The sequence below is a fragment of the Acinonyx jubatus genome, chromosome B3 (assembly GCF_027475565.1).
Source record: "Acinonyx jubatus isolate Ajub_Pintada_27869175 chromosome B3, VMU_Ajub_asm_v1.0, whole genome shotgun sequence".
Lineage (NCBI taxonomy): Eukaryota > Metazoa > Chordata > Mammalia > Carnivora > Felidae > Acinonyx > Acinonyx jubatus.
Window position 1 is genome coordinate 37,013,671 of NC_069386.1, and position 23,714 is coordinate 37,037,384.

A 23,714-nucleotide genomic window follows, 5' to 3' on the forward strand; every position below is an offset into this window, starting at 1 on the left:
ATAACCCATGTAAAAATAGACAAAAGATTTGAATACACATTTCTAAAGGAAGATATACAAATGGCCAACAAGTACATGGAAGTATTGTCAATGTCATTAGTCATTAGGAAATCTAAATCAAAACTAAAAAGATATCATTTCTCACAGGCTATACTAAAAAAGACACACAGTAACAAGTGTTGGCAAAGATGTGGAGAAATTGAAACCCACATCCATTGCAGCTGTGAATGCAAACGGGTGTGAAATAGAATGGAATGGTTTGACAGTTCCTCAAAAAAATTACAAATACAGTTATCATACAACCAAGCAATTGAACTCCTAGATATATACTCAAGAGAACTGAAAACTTCTATCCACACGAAAAACCTGCATACAAACATACAGAGCAGCATTATTCATAACAGCACAAAAGTGGAAACATCCCAAATGCTCACCAACTGCTAAATGAGTAGTTTATTATTCAGCCATAAAAAGGAATAAAGTACCGATACATGCTACAACATGGAAACCTTGGTAACGTTATGCTAAGTAGAAGAAGCCACAGGGTGCCTGGGTGGCTCAGTTGGTTGAGTGTCTGACTTCAGCTCAGGTCATGATCTCACAGTTTATGGGTTTGAGCCCCATGTCAGGCTCTGTGCTGACAGTGCAGAGCCTGTTTCAGATTCTCTGTCTCCCTCTCTCTCTGCCCATTCCCTGCTTATGCTCTCTCTCTCAAAAATAATAAACAAAATTAAAAAAAATTTTTTCATAAAATAAAAAGCCAAACACAAAGGCCACATCCTGCATGATTCCATATACGTGAAGAGTACAAAATCTGGAGACAGAAAGTAGATTAGCAGTTGCCACGGACTAGAGGAATAGAGAGTGGCTGCTAATGGCTAAGGAGTTTGTTTCTGGGGTAATAAAAATGTTTTGGAATTAGTGATGATGAGCTTGCACAACCTTGTGAAAATACTCAAAACCAATGAATTGTATACATCAAAATGGTGAATTTTATGGTGATTAAATATGCTATCTCAATAAATGCATATTTTAATATGAAACAGAATTTAGAACACATTATCTTATTATAGTATCAACCTACCAAAGATAACTTCTGAAAATGTCTTGCAAGGCACGAACTAGTTACTTTAGTTACACACTAAGAATCCACCAAATAAACTAAGTATAAGAAAAAATGCTGAAGGACACCTTAGTAGCTCAGTCAGTTAAGTATCTGACTCTTGATTTCGGCTTAGGTCACAATCTCAGAGTTGTGACTTTGAGCCCCACAGTGGGCTCCATGCTGACAGTGCAGAGCCAGCCTGGGATTCTCTCTCTCCTCCTCCCCTGTTCACATGTGCACGCACACTCACTCTCTCAAAATAAATAAATAAACTTTAAAAAAATGTTGTGTTTTAATGGGCTAGAAACTGAAAAACTGAATATATAAAATCTAAAGACTGCTTTGATTTAAAATGGGTAAATAACAATGATGACATTATTTCAGGAACAGGGTACCAAGAAATCTACATTTTGCCATAATATTCAGACCAAGAAAGAGTTACCAAAATAGAAATGAATGAAAAATACAGATGAAAGGAAAGGGCTAGAGTCCAAAGAAAACTAAACACATCTTGGCTAAACAGCTGTGTTGAAAAACAATTTCTTATCTTGCAATTAAGAACCGATTTCTTTGTAAAAGACACAGGACATTGGGTTAATAGATTTCTTTAAAAGAAAATCTGTTTTGGCTATTGAAACATTAAAAGACAGAACATCTGTTTTGCAAGTAAAGACAGATTGTATGGAAGAATCAAATATCAAACCACCGATTACGCCAGCATTTAATCTGTTCTATTTAAATTTTCAATAAAAGTAAATGAAATTACATTCTTGAAACTATAGCTCAGCTGTAAATATTTAACACCAGGAACCTCTAAAACTAGATGTTTTAGAGTATAAAGGAGGTCATTACTGGTATATTGTAATTATTTTTAATTCTACTTGACATCTATATCAGAACCAGGTTTTAAAGCACTCTGCCTCCCAAGTCATTTTAAAAGTATTATAATAGGGAAAACTCACCATCCATGAATTCTGTACATATTGAAATCCTGTTTTCTACGAAAAATGCACCATAAAACCCTATGATATATGATGAATCACACTGTAATAAAAATAAGACAAAAATAGTTAAAAAAAAAAAAAAACAACCAAAACCCTGCAAGTCAATACCATAAGCTGCTTTGTAAGAAAAAAATGACCAAGGAAAAATTACCTTATAAAGAATTTCCAATTCAGACATAATTTGCTTCTGAAGTTCCAGTGTAATATCTAACAGTATGACCTAAATACAGAAAGGAATCAACATTCACACATATATTCATCTTTAAATTAAATATAGCTATACTCACTATGAAATATAAAAAGAAAAAATATGGTGTTTCCTCTATTCATTGCCCCTTTCTCCTCTCCACCACTATAACCCTCAGGAATATAAACTGTATCCACATCTGCCTAACCTTTTGTATTGGGGGAGGTGGTATAGAAGTGATTGATGGGACCAAGGAGAAAGCCAGGTCTCAAAGGTCAGTATTAATGGCTTTAAAAGTCAGTTAAGTTATAACACCCTTAATTTATACACCCTATTTTGGCCACATTGGTTATTTCCAGAAGAGGAAGAAAGGAATGACCCTGAAACCATTTTAAAAAATTGTCTTGTAATTCAGACACGAGGCGATGAGCAGAGAGGATGATGAGTAAAAATGACACTTAAAGTAGGCTTTTTAGAGAGAAATAAGGAGTTTTTAAAATACATCATCTTTTTATATTCTTCAGTCACGTTTCTTTGCTAATACTGAAAAAAATGCTGGAGCTTGAAGGAACCACAGAAATGATTTCAACTAATTCTCTTCTTTTAAAGGAGGAAACCAAGGTTCTGAGAAGCCACAAAGCCTGGCAATGTCAAGGTCCCTCCCCGACTCTGAGGACTGTGTACTTTTTAGAATGTCCTGTGGTGGTTTATGGTTTTCCTTAACACATCAACCACTGAGTCAGATTCATGACACAGGAATGAAAAACAATTTACAAACTTACCTAGAATAAATTCTAGTTTATTTCAAACACTTATTTCTTAAGAAAGGAGACCATCAACTGTTCAAATTTTACTCAACAGTTCAGTGAAGCCAATTAAAGGGAAATTGTTTTTACTTAAAAAAGACAGTGCTGAGAATCAAATAGGTGAAAGGCAATTTTTAAGATTTGTGGCAGAGTTTCTGACTCTAGACATTTCTAGACAAAAACTTAACATTCACAATTACCATGATAGTGCAGTTATATACCATCCAATACTGAACTACATTTTGTGTTACAACTGCAGAATATATACACTCATACTGGGGAAAAAAACCATAAATTATGAATTGCAAACTGCTGACAGAGCAGGGAAAGAAAAAGATAATTCTAAAACACACATTTTATAGTACTGACATCCATTTGAGGAAGGGGAAAGGGAAGAGGAAAAAAAGGCATGGCCAGTTTCTATCAAGAGTTTGCTTTAGGGTTATTTATAAAAGCTCTCACTAAACCTGATTGTAAGTGTAATACAAAACTGCCAAGAAACATTTAAACGTTTCTCTCGATCAATAGTCATTTGCCAACAATATTCACTTACATTTTTGTTCCTATATAAAACTTAGTGACAAAATTAATTCATCGAGTGTTGTTTCAATTCCATGCCATAAAATATCAGAACTTTTCACACCACCATGTCAAGTACAGGGCATCTTTCACCCTCAAAAACTGCTAAAAGGAATGAACGTATTATTTACCTTAGAGCAGTGGTTCTCAACCCTGGCCTCAGGTTATCATTACTTTTATATAAAGGTATTTATATAAATACATGACGGCACTCTAAACAAGTCCTCATGCACAGAACTTACCCTAGAATAACGGAATCAATCTTGGGTTGGGCCCACATCTTAATATTTTTTAAAAACTCTCCAGCCGATTTCTACTCCACAGTAAGGTTGAGAACCACTTATCTAAGGTTTCAAAAATGCCATTTATTCAGTATTCAGTATGACCACTAAGATATACCACATCTCCAGGCCCCCAACCCAGAAATGATTCACCACAACCAGCCAACACCTTACCGTTAACCCCAAACTACTGGCTATAAACATATCATTCCCTTGATCAAGACCCTTAATTAGGTTCCTTTGTCCTAGCATAACGTTAGCATAACTCTAGCATGACATTCAAAGAATTCTTCCACAATCTGGTGATTCTAACTCCTTTTCCCACTACTCCCCATCACAAACCCAATCCTCATGTGAAACCAGATGATTTGGAAGGCAGCTATGCCCACCACCACACCACAAATGTAGAAACTAGGTGCTTTGTACTGGGGTCCACACACATGTCCTGTGCCTTCCTCACTTCCAGTCTTAATGATGCCTCCACTTGAGTTGTGCTTCCTCGCTCTACTCCACAGTTAGTAACTGTCTTTCTTTCTTTCTTTCTTTCTTTCTTTCTTTCTTTCTTTCTTTCTTTCTTTCGAGAGTGCATATGCATAAGCAAAGATGGGCAGAGGGAGAAGGAGAGAGAGAATCTTAAGCAGGCTCCACACTCAGTGCAGAGCCCTATGTGGGACTCGATCACATGAACCATGAGATCATGATCTGAGCCAAACTCGAGAGTTGGACGCTTAGCCAACTGAGCCACCCAGGCGCCCCATTATAAAACCTTTTCTATCTTTTAGATGAGCCTGAATGCTGCCACCACCTCTATGAAGCCATCCCCAAAGCCCTCTATCAGAATTTATTTCTAGCTCTGGCCCTTGATATTTATCCTTATCACATTCTGCCTTGGCACTCATGCCTCACCCCCTAAAACCATAAGCCTAGAGAGAAGAGTGGTTGTAAGCCCTGCAAGGGCAAGGACTGAATCATGGGCATCTTGCTCTGGTCCGCCCCCACTCCCCACCCCCAGCACCCACCACAGGTCTTACTCACAGCAGTGCCCATTAAGTGATGCGGGATTTAATTAAAGTGCTCCTTATGACCATAATCCTCTAAATAAGAAGCTGTTTCTAGACAGGAAAGAAGTGGATTGCTTGGTTTCTACAAATGAATTTAAAACCAAAGACACAAACAGCAAAATAAATAAAAGTGCCACACTGACCTAAAATGTAGCAAGTAACACTCTATTTGTAGGGCCAATCCATTGCATTCTAATGGGTCTTGATCATTCACGGTATTTGTTATGGTCTGGAAGAGTGGTGATTCCATAACGGTGCAAAAGTGAATAAAGTAATTTCTGGAACTTAAGAGGGAAAGCAAAATTCACCTCAAAATATACTGCAATGCTCTTCTATTTTCTGGGAGACTTGGCACTCTAGGTATAAGGTTAATTCTCCTTCCCCTGGGCATTCCTGTGAGTGAGCTTTTAAACTGCTAAAAATAAGTCCAATTCCTTATTTGAAAGCCATGGAAAAAAGCATGGCAAATACTAATTTTCTTTTTGAAGTGCAAGGGAAGTGTGGACTCCCCGAGTCTTCATTATTTTTATTTTTTTCTCCTTAGGAAGAGCTAAATTTCTCCAACTGGGGAGGATGTGCACATGAAGCACTTCATGGAGAAAGGGTTAATGAGAGACTGAAATACCTGCGCACATTTCCGCTGCTCTCCACTACACCTCCAGGACAAATAAGGATGAGTTGTCAAGTTAAATCTAAGCAGTCAAGTGACTGAATTATAATTTACTCTGTGCTCAATTTAAATTAGTGTGAGGCTATTAAAATATACAGTATAAATACGGCAATTCATCACAAGCTGTCATGGATGACTTCATTTATTTGCTGGAGTGGCACACGCTCCACTAAAGGGAAGGAGAGCAAAATCACAGGTCAAATTAAGCCTCTATTCTGTTTTAATTCGCTTATTTAATCTGTGGCGACATAATTGTCTTTTACAGTATGTACAACTCAGAAAGGAAATTTGGGAGGATTACAGTCAGTATACAAATGATTAATCAAATGGTCCATTTAAATGCTAGTTTAAAAGCAGCAGAAACCCAAAGCAGTCAAAGAATGATAATCAGCACATGCTATACACAAGCTAAGAAATTTCCTGTTAGATGACTTTTTCCCAATCGGAATATAAAAAATATTAGGAAATACATTAAGCTGTACTCTTTGAAGGATTGTACAGAAACATTAATGATATAAAAAGGTTCCGTATGCAAGATGGCTAACAGTGTTTTTATTTGTTTTCTGCTCTACTTGTTTGCGACTGTCTTGCGTATCTACACCCCTCCCCCTAAAATAAAGCTAGTTAGAAACACATTTCATGAGTTATAGTCATTATCAAACAGTTATCTTTAGAATACAATCAGCATTTTTCAAAATGGTCTCTTTAAGGTAGAAATTGTCTGAATTCAGTGGTGTAAAATAAAAATCCAAGGTATTTCTATTCCTCCCAAAGTTCAACTTGTTTTTTAAAATATCTGAATTAATGGCAGCTCTTCCTGCCCACGGGTACTTGTCCCCGTGCTTCAATAAAACCACCTTTTTGCACACACACACACACACACACACACACACACACACAAAATAATAATAATAAAATAAAATATCTGAAGTAATGATTTCCCACCTTTAAAGTCTGAAAGGGGAAACACTATGATATTCTTTTGTTGGTCTAAAACATAAGAAGATTTAAAAGTATAAAAAATACAAATATTTTGAGTAGGAAGAGAAAAGTAACAGATTTTCAAGGACTTTCCTCTGACTGTACCCACAGACATTCAAAGTGCTGGTCCAACTGACCACTTGGCTTGGGATATTAAATTTCCCACATCATTCTATGCAGGCATCAGAACCCTGCAGGTGATTCTGTTTAGACAAGGACTGTGATTTGCTGCTCTTCGCAATCCCTCTGTGACACAAGGCAGCCCCATCTTGCAGCTGAGGTCACAGAGAGGTTTAAGTGACATGCTTGAAGTCACACAAAAGTCAGGAGAGGGTCAGGAAAAGATCAAATGCACTTCTAACTCTTAACCTTTCATTTCACCCTTTAATATATATATAAAAAAAAATAAGCTAAGAACTACTCTGGGTGAGAGCAATGGTCCATACAAAGAACACTATGGGATATTTTGCATGTGAGCTGAACCTGCTTTCAAGATGCTACTTCAAAAGATGAATGAGTGAACTAAAGAACGAATGAAAGAACCAAATTTATCTATTCAGTCATTTAACAAATTATGTGTTGAATACCTCGTCATTACATGGAGTGCTCTATCTAGGCCCAAATGCAAAGTTCAGCATGATTCAATGAGTAAGACAAGAAGATAAATAAGTCTTTTCTTTACTTACAAAGAGATTTCTTTCAATGTAAGAGAGGGAAGGCACATGTATATTAACAGCCAAATACAAGGCAGTATGTGATAACATCCACAAGAGACACATACAGAGAATTCTAGAGAGTTTCAAAGGACAAAGTGAGTGAGTGAGAGATAGACCATACGTGACAGGATTTATCTAAGTAAGTTCAATAGAGGACCGGGCTTTGGAGCTGACCCTTGAAGGGTGTTAAGAATTTTGATAGGTAGAGACATGGGTGAAGGCATTCTAATTAGAGAAAAATATGTGAATCAAAGTGCTGAAGTGCGAAAGTACCTGGGTTCAGATAAAGCAAGGAGTTCAACTTAAAAGAAGCATAGCATTCAGACACATAAGATATGCTATAAAAGTAGGCTGATGACATATTGTGCAAGATCTTGAGTTTCACCCCATAGAGTTCTTAGTTTATTTGGGAGTTATATAGAGCCTTTCAAGCCTTCTGAGAGGGAAGACATGAGACCACAACTATGCTTTAGGAAGCCAAATCTGAGGGTAGCGAACAGCAATACGGTACACAGGTTGGAAGGAAGCATGAACCTGGGGAAGACTTGCCTGACTTCAAATCCCGGTTCTATTACTTATTAGTTACGGGACCTTAGGCAAGCTACTTATTTTTAAAGTTTACTATTTTGAGACAGACAGAGGGAGAGAGAGAGAACGAACATGTGCTCATGAATGGGGGAGGGGCAGAGAGAGAATCCCGACACGGGGCTTGAACCCATGAACCATGAGATCATGAGCTGGACGCTCAACCAACTGAGCCACCCCAGTGCCCATGGACAAGCTATTAATTAATTAATTAATTATTACATGAGAAAAACATGTAGAGTGCTCAGCACAGTATAAATGATCAATAAATGGTAGCCTCTATTTCTGTGAGAACAGTTTAAACATTGGTCAGTGTCTGACAAGAGACAAAACAAGCATCTGTACTGGAGAAGTGACGAGGAAGGAAGAGATCCAAAACCAAACCAAACCCAGAACAATTAACAGGCTTCCAAACATTGACAACAGCTACAACAGGACAGTGATCTTTGAGAGACAGAAAGCAAATGAGAGGAGCCCTATGATTGTCCAGCTTACTGACTAGAGAGTGTCCAGGCCCCTGTGCTGGGAGGGAAATCCAGGCAAAGCTCAGCCATCTCCCTAAGTTGAGGACATGGAAGTGGGGTGTGAGGAAGCCACAGCAGCTAGAGTTCCCTGACAGAACGCCAAGGGAGAGGGCTCCAGGGATGTGCTAAGGGACCCCCTGGAGTCTTCAGTGGATTAATGATCAATCAGCATCTGAAAGTCAGGGAACTAACACTGAGGCCAGGGAAAGAACTGCCAGAAAGACCAGAGAAACAATCCCCAGACCTCACACTAGGCAGAAAGAGTTTGCACTCCCAACAAGCAGTGTGGAAAATCCCGTAATGGTCGGGGCATTAGTGGAGTATTCAGAAGACTGTCACCTTAATTGTGTGGGGTTAAATAAGTTCCCAACTAACCACTGGGCTGGTCCCATCTAATAAAGCTTAAGAGTAAGTCTTGAAAGGATCAAACTTTCACAGTCACTAAATAGCATCTCAGAATAAGCTGAAAAGTATTTATAGCAATGCAAAAATATCTAGTATCTAGTATGAGACACAACTGGCATCCAATCAAAAATGATAAGATGTTTTAGGGTGCCTGGGTGGCTCAGTTGTTAAGCATCTGACTTCGGCTCAGGTGATGATCTCACAGTTGGTGAGTTCGAATTGCACATCCTGTGAGATTGTGCCCTGCTTTGGGTGAGCACAAGCCCCATATCAGGTGAGCACAAGCCCTGCATCAGGTGAGCACGAGTCCCACTTCGAGTGAGACTGAGACCCACTTTGGGTGAACATGAGCCCCGCATCGGGAGAGCTCAGGTCGGGTGAGCATGAGCCCCACTTCTCTGTCACTTGTGGGATTCTCTTCTCTCTCTCTCACTTGCACCCTCCTTCTCTCTTTCTCAAAAAGAAAAAAAAAAAAAGAGGTTTTAAAAATAAGAAAATACAACCCAAAATGAGGAGAAAAAGTAATCAGTCAAAACTGACCCCAAATGACACATACCCTGGAATTAATAGACAAAACCATTAATAAAATTATATTCCACATATTCCATAACTACATTACATACATACAAGAAGGTAGAAGGAATACTGAGCATGTTAAGACACAGAAGATGTAAAAAAAGACCCACATAAACTTCTAGGGATCAAAAGTACAATGCCTGAGATGAACAATACACTGGACAAGAGTAATAGTAGATTAGACAGGGTAGATAAAAACTTGAGTACCTGAAACAGAAACTATCTAAAAATGAAACATTAGAGAGAAAAAAAAGACTAAAACAAATAACAGAGGATCATTTTAGTATGGGACAACATCAAGTAACCTAACACAGATGGAATTTAAGTTCCCAAAGTTGGGGGAGGAGGTATAATTGCTAAAAATTTCCCAAATTTGATGAAGGCTAAAAATCCACAGAGCCAAGAATCTCAACAAATCCTAAACACAATAAAACCTTGGTTTGTAAGTAACTTGTTCTGTGAATGTTCTGCAACACGAGCAAACACTTCTAATAAATTTTAACTTGATAAATGAGCGATGGCTTGCAATATGAGTAGTACGTGATGCCGAATGTCACATGATCACAACTGAGCCAAAGGTTTTCTCTCCCTCTCTCTCTCTCTCTCTCTCTCATTGTAGGATTGTGGGTGATCATCTCCCATGCTTGGATGGTTGGTTTCAGGCCACACAGTTTGGCAGAAGTCAGTGATTTTTCAGAACATTGGAAGGTGCCCACAACTGGCACTTGTGTATTTTTTTGTCACTTCAGATCACTTATAGACAATCCTTTGCTTTTCCATACAAGAGTAAGCTTAGGAATGCTTTGCTTCATTCTAGGTCAGGCTGACTGCAGATATAGACCCCTTCCTCTGCTGCCTTATTGCCAGTTACATTAAATACAGTATATGACAAGAGTTTATTAACACTGTACCATAGTCAACATCTGTGTGAGTGTATATATACAATGGCTCCCGTGCAGAAAAAGATTCCATTGAGCCAATAGATAGCAGTGATTCCATTAGTAATAGTGAAAGTCGTCCTACACAATAATCCTCCTCTCTCTTGTCTCCCTCATACCAGCCACAAAGGTTTTTTTGTTTATTTTTCTTTATATTTTATATTTTCTTTATTATTTTGTATTACATTACAGTATTATAATCATTCTTTTTTTATATAATTTTTTTAACTTTTTTTTAGTTTTGAGACAGAGACAGAGTGTGAGTGGGGGTGGGGCAGAGAGAGAGGGAGACACAGAATTCAAAATGGGCTCCAGGCTCTGAGCTGTCAGCACAGAGCCTGAAATGGGCTCGAACTCACAAACTGTGAGATCACGACCTGAGCCAAAGTCGGGTGCTTCAACTGTGAGGCACCCAGGCGCCACTTGTAATCATTCTTATGTGAATATTTTTGGGTTGTGGAACAAATCATCTGAGTTTACATTATTTCTTATGGGGAAATTCACTTTGATATACAAGTGCTTTAGATTACAAGCATGTTTCCAGAATGAATTACGCTCTCAAACCAAGGTGTGTGTGTGTATATATTTTTTTTAAACCAAACGTAGTTAACTGTTGACAACTGAGGAATCTGGAGGAAGCATCTTATAACTTTTCTGTAAGTTTAAGTAATTTTTAAAAAAAGTTTCCAAAAAAAATGTTTTAAATGATATTAGGGTAGGAAAGAACAAAGTATATCAAGATGACCAGCCTCACAAGCCAGTCTGGCAGGTGCAATTAAAAAGCAGAAATTGTGAGAATGGACTAAAATACAAGACCCTTATACGCTGGCTATAAGAAATTTATCTCAAATAGAATGACATAACAGGTTAAAAATAAAAGGCTATAGCATGCTAACACTAGTCAAAATAAAGCTGCAGTAGCTATCTATGTTAATATCAGACAATGTAGATTTCAGAGCAAAGAATATTATCATGGCCAAAGAAGGGTCACTTTGTAATGAAATAATAAAGGGGCCAATTCATCAACAAGACATAACACTCCTAAATATGCCTAACAGATTTGCAAAAAACATTAAGTAAAAGATGAAAGAACTGCAAGGAAAAAAACAGACAAATCCACAATTATTGCTGGGAATTTCCACACCCATCTTTCAACAGTTGACAGAACAAATAGATAAAAAGCAGTAAAGCATACAGAAATTTTGAACACTGTCAGCCAATTTGATCTAATTGACATTTACACAACACCCTATAAAACAGACTATACATTTTTTTCAAGTGCACAGGAAACACTTAAACAAGATAATTCATATCCTGGGCCATAATACAAATCTCAGTAAACTTAAAATAATTCCAATTATAGACAGTATGTTCTCTGACCACAACAGACTTAAATTAGAAACCAATAATGGAAAGATATCTAGAAAATCTCTAAATATGTAGAAACTGGGGCGCCTGGGTGGCTCAGTCGGTTAAGCGGCCGACTTCAGCTCAGGTCATGATCTCACCGTCCGTGAGTTCGAGCCCCGCGTCGGGCTCTGTGCTGACAGCTCAGAGCCTGGAGCCTGTTTCAGATTCTGTGTCTCCCTCTCTCTGACCCTCCCCCGTTCATGCTCTGTCTCTCTCTGTCTCAAAAATAAATAAACGTTAAAAAAAAAAATTAAAAAAAAAAAAAGAAACTAAATAACATACTGCTAAGATTTAATAAAAGAAACTCTGCCTGTTTTGAAGAAATAGCACATTTCTTTCTTTCAGAGTATGACTATTAAATAAGTTACTTGGATTTTGCATTGGCAGCCAAGAAACTCAGGGCTAAACTAAAAGTTTAAATAGAATAACTATATCTACTCTTAAATCATTCATTCATTCAACTCAGATGAAGTTTCAACACAGCAATAATGTCTACTTTTTTTTTTTTTACTAGGCTTCACTCCCAGTGTGGAGTCCAACATGGGGCTTGAACTCACAACCCTGAGATCAAGACCTGAGCTGAGATCAAGAGTCTCATGCTTAACTAGCTGAGCCACCCAGGAACCTCAATCATACCTACTCTTAAATGATTCATTCAATCAACTCAGCTTCAACATCTAGTATGTTTTATAAATTTTATAGAATCTAGGAATATACAGTGACAACAATATAGTCCTTGCTCTAAAGCTCAGTTTTATGGTCAGGTCTGGTAGACAGCATATTTGTAAACACCTGCTGTTTGCATTTATTCAAAGTCTCTAACAGCTCTGTTTTAAATGTGTCCTTTCTTTAAAATTGCTCTTAATCCTTTTCAGAAATAGCTATTAGCCCCTTGCCATACCTAACTAAATAATCATGCATGAGAATTTTAATATTAGCCAAGGTTAAGTGTAATTCAAAACGTATGAAATTATGAGAAATTATAATGCCCTTGCAAGGCCAAACAGTTGAGTTTTTTAGATGATTTATAGGGGTGCTCCCTTCTCTTGGACTGAATAACCTAAAGTTGACTGTCTTTAAATATATTATTGACAACCATCTAAGGGTTCTGACATCTAAAGGAACAAATAACTCAACAGATAGGAAAACAGTGCTTGAGCTGGTGAAGGTATCCTGAGAGAAGGAGCTGATTATCACAGCAGGACCAAAGCTTCCATAACATACCATCCAAATCTTTCATCTCCTCTTTCACAATAACTGTGACTCAAAGCTAACCAGAGAAGGACAAAGTAGTGAGCATTAAGAACTTCATGAATTTCATAAAACATATCCAGCACTTACCTTTACAGCTAATATTTTCCCACTTGGGACATGATATGCTCTATGGGAAGAAAAAAACATGACAAAATCACTTGGGATCCTAAACAACCTACAGAATGGTTAAGGATGTAAATATAAATTAGAACATATCTGCCAGCAATGGGATATGTGATACTTTCAAAGAACACTCATAACATGAGCAATAGATGTTTCTATCGAGCTTAATGGTTTATACAACGATTTACTATACATTACCTGAAAATAACCCTCTGAGGTAATGTGGGTATTATTATCTTCCTTTTAGAGACTGAGATCTCCGAAGGGCAGAGAAGCTAAGCAGTTTTCCCAAGGGCACAGAGTCGGTAAGTGGCAGAACGACACCTCAAACCCAAGTCTTCTGCCTCCAGATCCTCACAACTGACCATGACTGTGTGTGTGGGAATCTTCTAAGTCTTCGGCTAAACACTGTGCGGAGCCATTTGTAAAGTGGGAGGTTTTCCTTTTGTGTACTTCAACTATATATACAGGTAAACTAAATCTCTACATTTCATCAAAATCATCTCAAAACACATGGGATTAGCTATGGCTTAAGATATAAATTCATATAAGAAATCACAGACTTATCAGGCTCAAGTATGTGGTTCATCTTTTCCTAATTTTAGCATCTCTCAATATTAAAAAAGCTTTAGAAAAGAGACAAGCTCAAATGATCAGATACAGTGAAATGACAATTTAAATCAAGGAAAAGAAACACACTCATTTATGAAAAGGAATAAAAGAATCAGGTTTGCAGAAACAAAACCCCATTACTTCTCATCAAGACCTTTTGTGTTTAAGTGACATGTGGCCTTTCACACACGTTCTGCAAGGAAGGTACATTCTGACCATTATCCAGGGACAATCCGTCTTATATAAAAGTGTCTAAACAAACCACACAGTATAAACAAGCACTGTTCTTGCAAGTCCATAAAAGTATAAATAAACAATCGGTTTGCAAGAGTTAAAATCTTGCACTGTAGAGGATTTTGCAAATTGGCCAAAATCAGATTGTTCTTCTTCTCACCCAGCTGTGTTAAGGTGTTTGGGCAGGGAAGATGTGGGACAGTGGAAGTTAGCTTCCTAGGAATTCCCTGACTTTACCTGCCAAGTTGCAAAATATATTTACCAGGCTCCCAATAGTTTACTTGGCAATGACTCAGTAGAAAAAATTGCTCATTTCTTAAACAAAACATATATTCTACTATTATCAAAATGAAAATATCAGTTTCTGTTGTTTCAGCAGAAATATCTGTGTGGCTGCTCTGACAAATTTTTTAACAGCTTTATTGAGGTGCAATTATATATGTAAAATTCACTTATTTGAAGTATGTAATTCAAATTTCAGAATTTTAGTAAGTTTACTGGCCTTTTGCAATCACTGACAAGTGTTTTTTAAGTGACTGACTCATAAAAATGGTTTCATTATTAAGAACCATCAAGTGTTTGTAAATTTTCACACATAAAATGTTACAAATTCAGGCAATACTAGAAAAAACATACATATATAGACATGTGTATATCTATATATGTATATATATGTGTGTATATATATGTAGACATACACATATCTATATTTGTATATACCTATATATTAGTGTTACAAGAAATTTGTTCTGCTTTTCCTATTTGAGTGGACTACGGAAAGTAAACTTAGCCTTTAACAATTAATTGTAAAGAAACCCACGTGTATCTCACTTAAAGAAAGGCAAGATTATAAAAATTAAGTGGCAACTATTCACCTTACTTAAGAGTTCTTTAACCTGTAAGGTGTCTAAAGACTTTCTCTAAATATCAACCTCTCTAGTATACATAAATACTCTTGCATTTATAAAACTGAAATTTAAAAAATTTTACACTTTGCATCAGTGGTATACATTTTATAAGAGGAACCCCTATAATATACTGGTTTTAGACAAATTACCATTTAATTTATTACCTATGTTAACATAAGACTTTCAGAATGTGAAGCTACATTTCAGGTCATGATTCGACTCATGATAGATCTGAACTCATACGATAGACTGGTATATAAAAACTAACATTGTGGTATTGTCACTGCCTGATAGAGAAGTTGTTAGATTATGCTAATCTGAAAGGTGATTTGAAGGAAGTTAATAACCTTATTCTGTGCGAATGTAGGTAATATAATATGTAAGATAACAATATATTATTTTCCCCTTGTATACTAGAAATTCTTCCAATTTCCACTTTAAGAAAAAAAAAAGAGGTTAGAGAGGGAGAGAGCCAAAGCATAAGAGACTCTGAAAAACTGAAAACAAACTGAGGGTTGATGGGGGGGTGGGAGGGAGGGGAGGGTGGGTGATGGGTACTGAGAAGGGCAGCTTTTGGGATGAGCACTGGGTATTGTATGGAAACCAATTTGACAATTTCATATTAAAATTTCATGTTAAAAAAATAAATAAATAAACTTAAAAAATGCTGCATATTAGAATTCCTAACGAAGGACTAAAATATGAAGATAGAACAGTTGAATGCATACACAAGGATTCAAAAGTTGCAAAAAGAACCGCGGTGCTACTTTGGACAACAAGCAACACTTGGACGTTTGAGACCAACAGCAGTGATAAGGAGATGACTAGAAGATAGTCTAGTGTATACACCGTACTGGACAGTTTGGCAACTTAATTAGCTTGTCAAGAAGGCCGATGTCTTTTCCAAAAGAAAGGTCTCCTATTTCCAAGTGAATTAAAAGGGGGAGGCTTGATGATTTAATTATGACGCACGCTAATTCATCCGTGGAAGTTTGGGTTCAATTTCGAGCAATAAAGATGCTGGGAGGTTTGGTTTACAGTGCAATGACAGTACCAGTTTAACATTTAATCATCAGGGAGAAGTGGATGACAAAGGCAAGGCCAGTCATGAGTTGAACGTGTCCCTTAACTTTGCAAATGGCATTCTACCTGGAGAAAAGGAAATTTGTTTACTTTCAACAGATACTGCATCTCAATTGTCTTGACCTTCCCCAACACATTAACTATAAAGTGATTAATGAAGTTTGAATGGAGGCTCTGGTTACACCAAAAGACAACTATACACCTCTGCATTGTTTTAATTAACAGCTAACACTTCAAATTAGTTTATTGTTGCTACAGTAATTACCTGTTCCAATGAGTGCATGAAGGAAGCATTTTTATGTTATATTTTGAGTGCTGAGTCCTTGAGTGTTCCAGTTTGTTTGTGACCAGCACAGACCTTCTGGGAATACTCCCAGCCCTTAAAATTGAGCACACAACAACATATACACTTTTGGAAGGCACAAACTAGTAGCCTGGCATAAATTTTTTGAGTATTTAAAATAACAAGGAGATGGGTAACAGAGGGCAACACTTACTATCTGTATTTTCTTACTTTCTTTTTTCATTTGGAACAATAGGTTTTAGATGACTAGACAAAAAGTTGGCATCAACTTTTAATTTTGGTACAGAATCAGATAATTTATTGAGATAGTAGGTAATATAAAGAATTGTCTAATCTAATCCTTTCCTTTTACAGTGGCTACACCCAAAAGCCAGGGTGAAAAAACTTGTCCCAACTTAACAATCAACGTCAAGGCCAAGATTGGAACTGTGGCAGAATACACACATTTTAGGACCTAAAAGAAATATGTGGTGATGTGTAAGTTTTCTTAACGGCATTCTAGGGCAGGAAAGCTCATAATTCAAAACTTAAAAGGTGCAACCTATTTCAGTCAGGCTGAGGACCACCACATCTGAATGTCTCCAGACAAAGAAGCATTCTGCAAGCACTGTCAACCTACCATGAGAGGGAGAAGAGCGAAGGGTGTAGGCTCTTAGTCACTGTCAAGGTTTTGATCCCAGCTCTGCCACTTCTTTTGTTTTGTTTTTTAGTTTTTATTTAAATTCTAGTTAGTTAAGATACAGTGTAATATTAGTTTCAGGTGTACAATATAGTGATTCCATACTTCCATACAACACCTGGTGCTCGTCACGGGTGCACTCCTTAATCCCCGTACCCACTTCCCCTCTGGTAACCTTCAGTTTGTTCTCTATAGTTAAGAGTCTGTTTCTTTGTTTGCCTCTATCTTTCTTCCCTTTGCTTCTTTGTTTTAAATCCCGCATATGAGTGAAATCATAAGGTATTTATCTTTCTCTGACTTATTTCACTTAGCATTATACTCTCTAGCTCCATCCATGTTGTTGCAAATGGCAAGATTTCATTTTTTATGGCTGAATAATATTCTACAGTGTGTGTGTGTCTGTGTGTGTGTATATATACAGAGACATACTATATCTTCTTTATGCATTCAGTAGTCGATGACACTTGGTCTGTTTCCATAATTTGGCTACTGTAAATAAGACTGCTATAAACACCAGGGTGTATGTATCCCTTTGGATTAGTATTTTTGCATTCTTTGGGTAGATACCTAACAGTGCAACTGCTGGTGTAGGGTAGTTCTATTTTTAATTTTTCAAGGAACCTCTGTACTGTCTCCCACTGTGGCTGCACCAGTTTGTGTTCCTACTGACAGTATAAGAGGGTTTCTTTCGCTCCAAATTCTTGCCAAAATGTGTTGTTTCTGGTGTTGTTAATTTTGGCCATTGTGACAGGCATGAAGTGATAGCTCATTGTGATTCTGATTTGCATTTCCCTGATGGAGAGTGATGTTGAGTTTTGTTTTGTTTTGTTGAGCATCTTTTCATGTGTCTGCTGGCTATCTGGATGTCTTCTTTGGAGAAATGTCTGTTCATGTCTTCTGCCCATCTTTAAATTGGATTATTTGTTTTGGGGGGTGTTGATTTGTATAAGTTCTTTATATATTTTGGATACTAACCCTTTGTCAGATGTCATTTACAAATATCTTCTCTCATTCTGTAGGTTGCTTTTTAGTTTTGTTGATTGTTTCCTTTGCTGTGCAGAAACTTTTTATTTTGATGTAGTCCCAATAGTTTATTTTTGCTTTTGTTTCCCTTGCTTCAGGAGACATATCTAGAAACATGTTGCTATGGCCAATGTCAGAGAAATTACTGCCTGTGCTCTTCAAGGATTTTAGGTTTTTAATCCATTTTGCGGGGTTTTTTGTACATGGTGAAAGAGTAGGGTCTAGTTTCATTCTTTTGCATGTTCCAGCTCGGCCACTTCTTAATGTGAACTTAAATTGTTAGAAAACCTCACTGTGTCTCAAGTCTGGAAAGTGGAAATTGGTCCCCACCTACAGGGCTGTGAGGATTCAAGAAGATAAGTGCAGGTAAAGCACTGAGGACAAGGCCCGGCACATAGTAAGCATGCATTAAATGTCAGGATCCTGGGAAGTTTTCAGAGTAGCTAGGTGTTTTAAGAATAAAACCTGCTAAAACCGAAAGAGTAAGAGTTCTCTCTGTGCTTTAAGAGTCAGGCTGTGTGCTCTACAAAAGAAGGCTAATAAAGCTTTAGGAAAGAAGACTGGAAAAAGGCTGCAGTGTATCATTTTTAGTTAAGAAAAGCAAGTTGTATTATTTCATGTAGAACCAACTTGCTGAAGACAAAGAATCAGTCATCTAAAATGCTAGGACTATACCATGATTCAAGGTCTAGATTTCTTACCATGTTTATCTCTTGCCCGTTACCAAAGCCTATTTTCACTACAGATAGTACCACATTCGGTGTTCATCTCAGCAGAAACACCACCTGCCAATCATTGTTGCTAAATGAGAAGCCTAATTTTCATTCTTCTGTTAACAGGAAAGCTTTTGTTAATTACTGTTAATATAAGCTACCTTAAAAATTCACATACCTTCTTTTAATATACACCCTCATAGAAGATAAAATAAAAATTTGAGGCCTCTCCTAGTCTTCAGTCTTTAGTATCTGTTATAACACCTAGTACACTGCAGAAAATTGTTTCTATCTATCTCCCATACTGGGCAGGGAACACTACCATGTCCTAATCATCTTTGCTTTCTTTATACTTTGCATGAGTCCTGGCCCATGGGAGGTGCTCCGTACCTAATAAATGTTTGAAAAAATGAATACTACTTATGGGTGAAAAGAAAATCTGTCACTTGGATAGAATTCTACATGCATTTAATTAATTGATTCCATAGTCTTAGGAGTAGGAATTATTTTTCCCCAGCTTTACTGAGATATAGTTCGACATATAACAGGAGGAGAAGTTATTATCATCATCCCCACTTTAAGGGTAGATTTCCAACTGTTGAATCAAAAGTCTTAGAAGGACTCCTTGGTTACTCATTGAGCTCTGCTGCTGCCAATCTCCCTTATCTACACTACTCACTCTGCTCCTCCAAACATCCTCCTGCTTCAGGCAATTCGTACCTACTCCTTAGGCCTGGGACACTCTTCCTCCAATTTCCAACTGGCTTGCTCCATCACTTACTTCAGGTCCAAAGTTACTTTTTTGACTATCTGAGATTAAAAAGCTCATTCTCCTTCTTTATTCTTCATAGAAATTTATCAACACCTAACATCGTTTATTAATTTATTATCTGTCTGCCACTGCTAGAAAGCAAGCTCCATGAAAACAGGTACTTCTGTTTTTTTGTTCCCTGCTGTATCTCCAGTGCCTAAAACTGTGCTGGGCGCATTTTATGAATATTTGTTGAATGAATAAATGAATACATTTCCTTAATTGCTACAGATCTATTTTTGTTTTTTATTTTTCTTAAGGCAGTTTAAAGTTTTTCTAGGAAACTGCTCAATTTCTGTTTTTAATTTTATCATAAAATTTTCATTGTATCCTCTTAAAAATCTCTGCTCTGTCTAGAATCATGTCTCCTTTTTTCACCCAAATTTTGTTATTTGTGCCTTCTTTCTGTAACACGTGCTCAATCTTTCCAAGGAACCAGCTGTTGGTTTTGAGTTGTTTCTTGAATTTTGATTCTTTTTTTCTAAGTTTCTTTCCTTCCACTTTCTTTGGAATTAACCCCTGCCATCAAAAATTTTTTTCTTGAGGGGGCGCCTGGGTGGCTCAGTCGGTTGGGTGTCCGACTTAGGCTCAGGTCATGATCTCACGGTCCGTGAGTTCGAGCCCCGCATCAGGCTCTGTGCTGACCGCTCAGAGCCTGGAGCCTGTTTCAGATTCTGTGTCTCCCTCTCTCTCTCTGACCTTCCCCCATTCATGCTCTGTCTCTCTCTGTCTCAAAAATGAATAAATGTTAAAAAAAAATTTTTTTTTAAATTTTTTTCTTGAGTTAGATGTTAAGCCTATTAATATCTAGTTATTCTTCTCTAATGTTTATACAAAAAACTACCCTTTAGGTATGACTGTATCACATGAGCATTCATATATGGTTTTGATCAGTTGTTTTTATTCCATTATAATATATGACTTATAAGTTATTCAGATGTGTGCATTTTAATTTCCAAATGTAGGAGAAGGTTAACTTATTAATAATTTTTTTTTCAACTTTTTAAAATTTAAAGTGAGCTGTACACCCAATGTGGGGCTTGAACTCACGACCCCAAGATCAAGAGTCACGTGTTCTACTGACTAAGCCAGCCAGGCACCCCTTATTAATGATTTCTAAATTAACTACCACAGTCAGAAAAAGTGATCTATATGTTACAAACTTCAGTGAGACTTGCCTTGTGCCCTAGTATGGTTTTTAAAAATTAAATTTTCTGTACCTGAAAATAATTTATATTCTCATTTGATTGATGAAGGGTTTTTTTTTTAATGTTTATTTGTTTACGTTGAGAGAAGGCATGCATGCAAGAGCAGGGGAGGGGTAGTGAGAGAAGGAGAGAGAGAAATAAGTAGGGTTCACGCTGTCAGTGCAGAGCTCAAAGTGGGGCTCAAAGTCACAAACTGCGAGATCACGACCTGAGCTGAATCAAGAGTCAGACGTTTAACCAACTGAGCCACCCAGGCACCCCAAATGATGAAGAGTTCTATATATGACTATGTAACTAACCTGTTAAATGTGATGTTAAAATCTTTTATATCCTTACTAATTTTGGTCTGATTGATCTACTGAATACTGAGAGGCATTATCCCACTATGACTGAATTTACCAAATTTTCCTTGTACTTCTGAATATTTCTGCTTTACGTATCTTAAGATTGTTGTTAGTTACATGTAAGTTCTGGGCTGTTATGTAATCACAGTCCTCTTCTTCTATCATTATATAGTAGTTTTTTCTATCTCTAATAATACTTTTTGCCTTAAGGACTTTTTTTCTATTATATTAACGTAACCACAGCTTTCTTTTGATTAGTTTTTCCTGGTACCTTCTCCCCATCTTTCCCTTTCAACCTTTCTCTGCTTTTAAATTTATTTATTCGTTTGTTTGTTTTTAGAGAGAGAACCCAGATGAGAATGGAAGAGGGGCTGAGATAGAATCTTAAGGAGGTTCCATGCTCAGTGTGGAGCGTGACGTGGAGCTCGATCCCATGACTCTGGGATCATGACCTCAGCCAAAATCAAGAGTCGGATGCTCAACTGACTGAGCCACCCAGGAGCCCCCCAACCTTTCTCTGTCTTTGTTTTAGGAATGTATCCTAAAATAGTCTAAAATAGCACATGGCTTTATTTCTAAAAGTTCAACCTAACCAATCTATTAATTTGCAATATATTTATTGTAATTGCTGATATTTATTGTCTGTTTATATTTGCTGTAATTACTAATACATTTGGATCTATTCCTACCACCAATTCATTTACTTTATACTTCTCTCTCTCTTCTTTACTGGATTATTACCCTTTTCTTCCTTCTATTTGTTTTGGAATTCTATATCCATTCTTTGCCTTTTAGTTATTACTTATACAATTTTTAATAATCACCCCTGATTTAACAAAATAGTAAGTTAATTGCTATCTTTATCCTTCTCTCAAACAATATAAAAATCTTAGAATATTTTAATTCCAATTAGCCCTTCTCACTTTGTATTATTTTGTCCAGTCTTTTTGTTTGACTTCATTTTGACGTCCCTGAACTAATCACTACTATTGTTGTTTTATATAGTCAGGTTTATCTGGGGCGCCTGAGTGGCTGTTGGTTAAGCATCCAAGTTTGGCTCAGGTCATGATCTCGCTGTTCATGGGTTCGAACCCGGTGTCGGGCTCCGTGCTGACAGCTCAGAGCCTGGAGCCTGCTTCGGATTCTGGGTTTCCCTCTCTCTCTCTCTCTGCCCCTCCTCTGCTTGTGCTCTGTCTCTCTCTCTCTCTCTCTCTCTCTCTGAAAAATAAACATTGAAAAAAAATTTATATAGTTAGGTTTATCTAAATAGTCACCATTCCTCCTTTCATTTTACTCCTTTTTGGATTCAGTTTCGTTCTAGCTAAACTAACACGTCCTCCTCCCCCTATTTATCTTTCTCTCTCTGCCTACACACGTGCGCGCGTGCACACACACACATTCTTTTTATTAATTTCTGAAGGTGTATTTATTTTACCCTCACTCTTAAATGACACTATATATAACTGAGACAAATATTTTCTCATAGTCTTTTAAGGATACCATTGTCTTTCAGCTTTTGGCACTGTTGTTTAACTTTTGCTGTACCCAATTTGCTGACCAATACAAAGCCACTGAAGGTTTTTGGATAGATGAGTGATATGATCAGACCTTAACTTAAAAAAAATTTTTTTAATGTTTATTTATTATTGAGAGACAGAGAGAGACAGAGCATGAGCAGGGGAGGGGCAGAGAGAGGGGGAGACACAGAATCCTAAGCAGGCTCCAGGCTCTGAGCTGTCAGCACAAAGCCTGATGCAGGGCTCGAACCCACAAATGGCGAGATCATGACCTGAGCTGAAATTGGACGCTTAACTGACCGAGCCACCCAGGAGCACCATAAAATCCTTACTCTAGGGGGGCGCGTGGGTGGCTCAGCTGGTTAAGTGTCCGACTCTTGGTTTTGGCTCAAGTCACCTCATGGTTTCGTGGGTTTGAGCCCCATGTCAGGCTGATGCGGAGCCTGCTCGGAATTCTCTCTCCCTCTCTATCTGCTTCTCCTCCACTAACACTGTCTCTGTCATTCTCAAAAATAAATAAACAAACTTAAAAAAATTTTTTAAACTTTACTGTGGCTGCAGATTACCACAATACTGTTAAAAAGGAGGAGAAACCAGAAAGGGCAAGGAGCATTTAGAAAGCTGCTACAGTAGTCTATGCAAGTAGTGGTGGTATGAACTCGGGTAGTAATTGTGGATGTGGAAAGGGAGAAAAAAGATACAAAAGACTTTGGTCAGAGAGTATTTATAAAATGTGGGAATGAGCAAAATAAACCTAAAATTTTAAGTTAAGATGACAGAGTTATGGTGTATTTATTAACAAAAACAGAGGAACTTTACCTAGTCAGCTTTAGACTATATAATCCTGTACTTTTTAGCTTCATGAAGGCAGAAACCACATTTACTTCATTCATCAATCCCTAGCATAATATGTAGCATACAGTAGCTACTCAAATATTTAGGAGTTAATAAATAAAGGGGTAGTCAGGAGAAGGCAGAAGGGGGGAAAACGGGGGGTATTGACAATTCCTAAGAGTCTACAGACATCTTCAAACTCCCCTATGATGTATCATAAGCCACTAAAGATAATAATA

The 23,714-nt window shown here is 37.3% G+C and overlaps 1 protein-coding gene across 11 annotated transcripts in view; it reads right to left on the reverse strand.

The window, feature by feature from the left end:
* The window catches only part of MAP2K5 (mitogen-activated protein kinase kinase 5), a 269,517-nt gene that overhangs the window by 166,611 nt on the left and 79,192 nt on the right, over positions 1 to 23,714 (reverse strand). For all 11 annotated transcript variants that reach the window (XM_027067609.2, XM_027067613.2, XM_027067608.2 and 8 more), the window contains exons 9-11: positions 13,170 to 13,209; positions 2,261 to 2,329; positions 2,068 to 2,149 (exon numbers count right to left, since the gene is read on the reverse strand). In XM_027067609.2, the coding sequence (XP_026923410.1) occupies positions 2,068 to 2,149; positions 2,261 to 2,329; positions 13,170 to 13,209 (191 nt within the window). The remainder of the gene's footprint in view (positions 1 to 2,067; positions 2,150 to 2,260; positions 2,330 to 13,169; positions 13,210 to 23,714) is intronic.